The sequence below is a fragment of the Mycetomoellerius zeteki genome, unplaced genomic scaffold (genome assembly GCF_001594055.1).
Source record: "Mycetomoellerius zeteki isolate Tzet28-1 unplaced genomic scaffold, Tzet1.0 scaffold88, whole genome shotgun sequence".
Lineage (NCBI taxonomy): Eukaryota > Metazoa > Arthropoda > Insecta > Hymenoptera > Formicidae > Mycetomoellerius > Mycetomoellerius zeteki.
Window position 1 is genome coordinate 129,175 of NW_017257913.1, and position 9,370 is coordinate 138,544.

Below are 9,370 nucleotides of genomic sequence, written 5' to 3' on the forward strand. Positions count from 1 at the left end.
ACAATGGAAATACTTCGCGACAGATATATTTCAATCGTTAATTAAACACATAAAAAGAAAGAGAGAAAATCAGTATATGGACAAAAATGATATATTCTTCTTCAAGTAACGTTATATAATTAGATAAAAAGTTGACATATAGCATTATTATTATTATATTATTCCTCCGGCCAAGGTTTGCCTATACCCTGTGATGCACCCATCCTGGACGGATCTTGACTTGGATAATGAATGGGGGTAGTTCCTGGAGGAAAAATTGGTGCAGCAGCAGCAGCAGCAGCCGCAGCAGCCGCAGCAGCAGTTGCTATTTGCGGTGGAAACATAAATTGAGGAACAACTGGTGGTGGTGGAATCATCATTGGCGGCATCATACCGGGAGTGGTTTGCAGATTGAAGAAGTTGCTACCTATGCTTTCCGGTGGTGGTGGTGGTGGTAATGCACCAGGTAATCCTGGGACAGGTTCAAGAATCTCTCTCGTTACTTCTGCTGCTGACACTGTCTGCCTTCCCTGTGAACGGCCCCATTTTATAGTTAGCCGCCTTCCACCCAATATCAGTTTATTAAAGGTCCTTTCTGCTGCCGCTTCGGCAGCGCTTCTCTGTGTATATTGGATGAAGGCACATTGCTGACGCGGCACCATAGTTACTGAGCGAATCTCGCCATATTGGTAGAAGTGATCGCGCAGCTGTTTCTCTGTTAATACGTCACCCAGATTACCAATGTATAATGTTGTGATAGATTTATCCTCTGGTGGATCTAGTTTAGGCATAGCTGCTGCCCTGCGCATCAGTTTATCTGCCACTGGATCGTTGACACCATAGTAACGATCTTTTATGTTCTGATCTGCCAATGGGTCATCAGGATCTGTTGGCTTCTCATGTCGATAAGGACATTCTTCGCCTCTCTTGCATTCACCCTTTACCCAAAACGAGCAAATGTGTGGCCTGTTTCTCTTATAATAAGGACTCGTCCTAGCCAGTTTCATCAGCAGATCACTAGCTGCAGCAGATTTGCCTACAGCACCGGCAGGTGTTGTCGGATCAATCTTTCCAATTTCATTGTCTATGTTTTGTACATAATATTCCTTATTTACATCCGAACGTGGTAAATCATCTTTAATTTTCAAAGCAGCATCGCGAACTTGAATAGGTAAACCATATTCCAAATCCAATAAACACGTTTGGCAGACATTCTTCAATCGACTGCATGTCTGACAAACTTCGGTTTTCTTAAATCTCATTCTTGCTCCTGGACACCACCTAAATACTGTAAATGGTCGCATACATATCTTGCATTCCTTTCCATATTTCTCCTTTGTCTGTAAATCAATTCAATTCACAATAATATTACTTAATTAACAATTTTGTTTATAATAAAATGTGTGTGTGCTCGTGTGAGTACAATATATTCATCTCATATATATATATATACATATACACACAGTGAGTGCAAAATGTATTCTTACATAGAAAATATTTTTTAAAAAAAACTTTATTTTTAAAAAGTAAATATTATCCAGCGAGAAATGAGTCATCAAATTGATGTCAAATCTATATTGATACGATAATTTCAACACCGATTTAACTTCGATTCGTCATTTAAGTGACGATCATTTCTTACTGGATAATTAATAATTTATTCATAAAAAATAAAATAGATTGTTTCTTAAAATTATATATACCAAACAGATGTGTATTAATTAGAGAAAATATATCATCTGAAAAATAAGTGAAAATTAAAAATTGTATTGTTTGGATGTTCAAAAAGTATTCATACAGTCGAGAAATTTAGCTTTCAAAATCAAGAATATGTGCAAAGCTTGTTTATGTTAGAATAGAATGTATTCATTGTATAAAATTACTAAATTAATGTTTATTTTTTACAAATAAGACTTTTTTTATAAAAAAATTTCCTTGTACATACTTTTTGCACTCACTGTACATCTCATGTATACATCTCAGTTTATAATTCAGATAATTTACTAGGTTTTATTTTGTAATAACAAAATTGAACAAATTTTGTAACAATTATCCAGATTTTTACTTACCATACGAATGTATGGATTGTCTCCTAAACACGTCTGACATAATATTGGGAATTCCTATATAAGAAAAACATGCCAATATATATATAAATGTGTGTGAAGGCAATATGAAATAAATAGCATCATTTTCACAAAATAAAAGTTTGAACTGAAAATGAAAAATCCTTTTTATGCTCACCGCATCTTCCCAATTTTGTCTATTATACGTATTGGTGGTCTTTGATGTTGCCATTGTGTATTAATTTACCTTAGAACAATAATTCCACCATTTGCAATCACTTGCAACACCTTTTTTTCAATGAGTTTTGGAATACGGCTTACTCACCGTAAAAAACAGTGAAGTAGAATACAACTGGAACGTGCACTGGCCTGCACTGGGCCGCCAGAACAGTGTTACCAACTCGAAATTTTAAAATTCGTCATATGCTCTTAAAGGCGAGTTCAAATCTTGACGGAAAAACAGAAAGCAGCAGCCAATCGGAACTCGCGCTGGTAGTCTACAATTTCGGCTTTTATCACTACTCAAGATACGTTCGGGGAGTTCGCTACTAGCGCTATCGAATGCTAACGCTATTCGGAGAGCTCTCTATCAACGCTACGAACACCATCCGTAGCCTAGTTTCAACCGAGGATTCGAACCGGGTCAGAATGCAAGAACCGACCAACTACAGTCGAGCATTCCCTCGAATGACAGGGGAATGTTCGACTGTAGTTGGTTGGTTCTTGCATTCTGACCCGGTTCGAACCCTCGGTGGAAACTAGGCCCGTGATGTCATTGGGTGCATTCAGTACGACCGTGCTCAGTGAGCTCTTGTATCTGTTTGATCTAAATTTTTAGTTCTAACGGAATATGCCAATAAGATACAAGCGCTCACTGAGCGATCAGTGAGCGGTCGTAGTACTGAATGCATCCATTGTCGGCAGCGTTTCCCGCCATAACTTGCGCTACCAATGCTCTTGCCTTTAGCAGGGTAGCGTTAGGGTGAAATCACACGGTGCGGAAAAAGACTGCGGAATAGAGAATGCGTCATTGAAGCAACCAATCAGCGCTATTCCGAATAGCGCTGAATAGCGTTGATTGGTTGCTTCAATGACGCATTCTCTATTCCGCAGTCGTTTTCCGCAACGTGTGATTTCACCCTTATTACTGGATTCACACTGCATCCAATTTAGAATCCAGTAATAAGGGTGAAATCACACGTTGCGGAAAACGACTGCGGAATAGAGAATGCGTCATTGAAGCAACCAATCAACGCTATTCAGCGCTATTCGGAATAGCGCTGATTGGTTGCTTCAATGACGACGAAAATTGGATGCAGTGTGAATCCAGCATATGGAGCAGTCCATGATGGTGCGGTCCCATGATGCGGAATTGGCGGAACGCTCGTGATTGGTTTAGAAAAAACATATCGGTGGAGCGTAATTGACGGAATGCTTGCGATTGAACGGACATCGTTCCGCCAATTCCGCATTGTGTACGTTCCGCATCGTGAGACCGCGCCATTGGATACAGTTACATGGAGTCAGAAATAGCGGAACGGAACAACGGAAAAGACAAATAGGGGTTAACCAATCAGAACAATTCCGTTACGTTTTTTCATTGCTGGGTTTCACATGATGAGAAATATATTTACGGAACGGAATTGAACGGACCGGAATAACCTCAATGACGATAGCATATCACATCAATCCGTCAGCATGATAAAGTATTTATTGTAGTATATATGCAAAATATTGGAGATATTTTAACAATTAATACATATATATACATGTATATTTGTTATTAGGAACTGTTATAGATATCAGACGTTGTCTTGAAAGCGTGCCCTTAGTGGTTCCTATTCCTAACTATGACTACGTTTAAGCTGGAAACACAATGGGCACAAGCAACAGGCACAGGCAACAGGGAATAACGAGCCGTCCAATCAGAGTTCTGGGATACAATATCGAACTTATACCCCAGAGCTCTGATTGGACGGCATGTTATTTCCTGTTGCCTGTGCCTATTGCCTGTGTCTATTGTGTTTCCAGCTTTATACGCGCTAGTAAAAACGGTTTTAATAAAAACCGTTTTAGTTAAAATCGGTGTTGGTGCCTGTTTACACGATCAGGCGTATTTTACCTCCACCAAAAATAAAGTAGCTTTATATAACCTGATACGAAACCTGAGACAAAATATCCTTTGTCATTTCTTAACCTTAACGTTTAAAGTTGGTAACATCGAATTTTGATACGTTAAACCGCTTGAAGACCGTTTACACGACTTTCGTAAAACGGTTTAGTAATGCCAAACCTGTTTCAGAAGAAGTTTGGATTTACTAGAGTCCTAGATTTATCAGAGAGGCGCAACCGGCTTAAGTCAGTATGACAAAGGTACTAGGGAGGGTACTAAACATGGTTGACATGCTATGAAACTGCCTTCAAACTGTCAAACAAGATGAGACAAAGTAATATAAAATTATATTTAAATGAATCGTATCAATTCTTTAGAGGGAATATTTATGTATTAATAAGTCAGTTGATTAATTGTCATTATAATCGCTTTTGCATATCACCATAACCTCTTAATTTGCACTGCTGTTAACGAAGTAAAACTTTACTCGATGGTAAAGATTCTCGATAAAATTATTCTTGAAATAAAAAAAAATGTTATTGCATTACTCAGATAAATAATTCTGTATGATACGTAGAAGAATTTCATATGGTTTAATCTATGGAGTATTCCAACTGTTTGAAATGAAGTAATTTTAAAGTCATTTGTGATCGCTTGTTTGTAAATTAAAACAGAAATGTTTAAAAATAAGATATTGTATAATTGCAAGTACGATTGCAGTATTATGTTCTTACATTTAAGAAACATTGAAAAAAATGATAATTGTGAAGCATATATATCTACTGTTAACGAACAAGTAATCAGGCTTTCTGTATAATATCAGTAATCACAATTTAGTTAGCATGGATACTGTTCAAGAGCAAGAATGAGATAGAGTGAGATAGAATGTATAGGATAAAATGAAATAGAAATATGTCACTAGTACTATAAATGGTTGCTAAGTCATATGCAAGAAGACTAGAACTAAGGAGGGTCAACTCGGTGCCAATAGCGGTAGTGGGGGTGAGGCAAAAAGTGGCGACGGATAACTTCCCCCACTCTTGCGCTTCATTAGTCCTCTCTGTCGCTCTATATAGTTGTCGCTCTATCGTTCTATAATCGTCACTTTGTCGCTCTTATATCGAACTTTCACACAATGCGCAGTGCCGCTGCACATCGTGTGAATAGCCGCGGACGTTTTTTGACTCACCCCCACCACACGAGTTGATCCTCCTTAGTTCTAGTCTTCTTGGTCATATGATTGCAACAGCGAATCAGAGTGAATAACATCGGTTGCGCCTCTCTGATAAATCTAGGATTTTAGGATTTATTAAAACGGTTTTAATAATATCTGTATTAAGAGACATTTACAGAACATCTAATACCGGTTTTAACTAAAACGGTTTTTATTAAAACGGTTTTACCAGTGCGTGTAAACGTAGTCTATAAGTAGACCGACTGTTTTTGTAATGAGGATTCTTTATTTCATAAACGAGACAAGTCACGCACAAGAAAGCGGAAGGCGAAAAACAAAAAGTGAAGCACGAAAAGCATGCGCATCGTAACCGGAATTTTCAGCGCCTCTCGATTCATCTGGTTACACGCTAAAGTCTTCTACCGTATCTCCATCTACCTTTATACGCCTGTAGATCGTGGGTGCCTTCCAACAAGCAACAGTGCGACACAGTGATCATGTCATCTTTGTTTAACATTGGCAAATAACAAGGATGTAATGATCCATTGTGTCACACCGTGTCATTTGTGTCGCTTGTTGGAAGGCACACGTCATAACTACATGCATTCCAACATTTCCTCACTTGAACTACGGGCGCATAAAGACCACTGACAAGATAGCAGACAAATTGAATATTTCTGATTTATTTATGTCTATATAATTTGGGAATCGTTTGGGGAAATTTGGGAAAAGCATTTAAACATTTGTAAAATAGTATTTTTCTTGTAGTTAACAAATTTTAACATGCGTCAAGTTAGCAGACAGCGATTTTATTTAATGTGTTTTATGAATGGAATCGATTAGAAATTATTTGGGGAAGACGTCTTCATTATTATTTTCATTTGGGAAAAGTCACTATTTGGTAATTCAATAGATTTATACATTACGAAAACGAACAAAGCCCGGGTGTAGTATGGGTGTAATAGGTGTAGTACAATGAATATAGTAAACTTAAAATCGTCAAAAATTAATCAATTAAGCCCGGATCTAATTATGCGTAGTAAGAAATCAACTTAATCATAAACTTAATTATATTCGACTAATTTTCTTTACTTTCAATTGTGATTGGTCAATTCCTTATGGCTTAAGGCTTTCTACATTTATTGTACCATCCGAGTGAAGTATGAGAACGCAGTCTAACATTGGAATATTCGGATTTTGGAGTAATAAACTTTGAACATAAAAATATACAATGAAGAAGAAAATTTGTCTAAAAACAAATTCAATTATTTATCGCAGATATTATACGATCTTAGAAATTACAGAAACATATTTGTAGATGCATGTGTGTATAATAATCATTATATGAATAAACGTACATATTTTATAAATTAACGCAAATTGCGTCTAGAAGAAATACTTAAATATTTGTTAGATGTATGTATGTACATAATATCTCTTGACATACATGTATGTACATAAAACCGTCTGTCTGTCTTTACTGAAAAATAACAAAAATAAAGAATAAATATTAAAATTTTTCTTCTTGAAGTGTATTTAACCATAAGGAATTGACCAATCACAGTAGTGAAAAAAATTAGTCGAATATAATGAAGTTTATGATTAAGTTGATTTCTTACTACACATAATTTCTTACTACGCATAATTAGATCCGGGCTTAATTAATTAATTTTTGACGATTTTAGGTTTACTATATTCATTGTACTACACCTACTACACCATACTACATCCGGGCTTCGTTCGTTTTTGTAATGTATAAATCTATTGAATTACCAAATAGTGACTTTTCCCAAATGAAAATAATAATGAAGACGTCTTCCCCAAATAATTTCTAATCGATTCCATTTATAAAACACATTAAATAAAATCGCTGTCTGCTAACTTGACGCATGTTAAAATTTGTTAACTACAAGAAAAATACTATTTTACAAATGTTTAAATGCTTTTCCCAAATTTCCCCAAACGATTCCCAAATTATATAGACATAAATAAATCAGAAATATTCAATTTGTCTGCTATCTTGTCAGTGATCGCATAAAGCATACTGTTATTCATTCTTCGATTAGTTTATGCTTACAGTATTAGTATCATTCAATTAAATTCGTACTTTGATTGCAAAATTCGTTCTTTTCACTCGTTACAAGCTTTGTGAGCGCGTCCGCGATCATCTCCTTAGTATTAATATATCTTAAATCTATTATTTTATTAGCTACCTTTTCTTTTATGAACTTGTATTTAGTATCGATATGTCGCAATCGTGCATGATAATTGTTAGAACGTATAAGTTCAATCTCATTTTGATTATCAGAGTAAAAATTAATTGGTTTTGTTACGCTAAAACTATCGATATCTTTTAAGAGTTCTTTCAACCATAACAATTCTTGACTAGCTAAAGTCATTGCTATATATTCAGATTCGGTAGTTGAAAGTGAAACAGTTTGTTGTCTTTTTGAGCATCACAAAACAATATTATTTCCTAGCATAAAAATGTAACCGCTTGTAGAACGACAAGTATTATCAACGTTACCAGTTCAATTAGCATCACTGTAACCAGTGTTGTTAAGTCCAGTGTCCACGATGCTAGAAATCCGTCCGGGATCTCGGATGAAGAAAGAATTGACCAATCGCATTGATCATGTGACTAAATTGTTTAAATGTGATTGGTTAATTCTTTCTCTCTCCGAGATCTCGGACCAATTTCTAGCATCGTGGACACAAGGCTTTAGGTATGCCGACTTTTAGCGCATGCGCACTAAGGTACTAGTGAGTTCTAGAGAAATCCAGTAAAGTAAAGGATGAAAAGCGTGGGGCCAAATAAAATGTTTTTTATCGTAATGCATTTTTTTGTATAATTATTCCCAAATCCTATTATTTTTTAATATATTTTTTATTTCAGTAATGTATATAAATTATTTCATATGTAATAGTAAATGTATCTATTATTTTATTTATTTAACAAATAGTAGGACTCTTTATATAAAAAATAAATACAAAACAATAACAAAGGGCAAATTAAGAGTCAGTACATTAAAAATATAGTTTGAAAAATTGACGAAAGTATAAAAAATTAAGTTAGATTACGTCAGAATAAAAATATAACATTTTTAATTAAATAAGTTAAGTATCAAATAAATAACAGAAAATTCTACATAACCAGTTTCGGCTACACGATTGAGCCCTCTTCAGATACAATTTACATAGATTCAATATACAATAAGTTACGAAAAAACGCATATTAAAAATGTTCGGATATAAAACTCTAAGCAGATCACACACCATTCGTTAACCGTGTCTCTTGAATATCTAAATAAAGTATGAAGTTTTATTATAAAAATATGAACATATAAATTCTAATAAATAAAAACTTACCAAAAACCATGTGTAAATTACTTTAAAATTTCTCGGAGAAAAACTGATGTGTGTGGTATAAGCCATTCGTAGGTACAAAGAGAACATAGCGCTACAATTAGAAATATACTATCTCACACATACGATCGTCGATACAGATCGACATATACTGAGAAAGGAGACGGATTGTCAGTAACAAAGAATCAAAGTTTATTTATAATAGGTATGTATGCCTTGTGGAGACCTTCCGTGTCAGTTTGTAAATTCAAACTAACGGTCTGCTTTTTAATGTTGAGCATCTCGGAAGTTAGGCGTTTTCTGTAGCAAGGTTCTTCATCCAAAACTCTTACGTTGTCCCATTGAAAGTCATGGTCATACTGTAATCTATGCTCAGTTATGACCGATCGAGTGGATGTATTATATTTGATGTGATTACGATGCTCCGCAATTCTGGTTTTCAATTGCCTGCCCGTCTTGCCCACGTATGATATATCACAATTGTTGCATGAGATCTTATAAACTACATTTCTTTTTGATGTGGGGAGGCACTTACCCTATAAGCGCATAATATTATTTAATATTAAATAATATTTTAGGCATATTCTCAGAATATTAAATATAAAATTTTAATAATATTTTACTAAAATTATATAATATTAAATAATATTCCTGAAATATTAATGGATGGTT

General features: G+C 35.0%; 1 protein-coding gene across 1 annotated transcript; it reads right to left on the minus strand.

Moving 5' to 3' along the window:
* Positions 1-87: 87 nt before the first annotated feature.
* Positions 88-2,374, minus strand: LOC108730284 (pre-mRNA-splicing factor RBM22). The gene is made up of 3 exons (XM_018459869.1): positions 2,224-2,374; positions 2,049-2,102; positions 88-1,319 (listed from the first exon to the last, which is right to left on the minus strand). The coding sequence occupies exons 1-3, from the start codon at positions 2,275-2,277 to the stop codon at positions 159-161; spliced, it is 1,269 nt and encodes a 422-aa protein (XP_018315371.1). The 5' UTR covers positions 2,278-2,374; the 3' UTR covers positions 88-158.
* Positions 2,375-9,370: the final 6,996 nt, after the last annotated feature.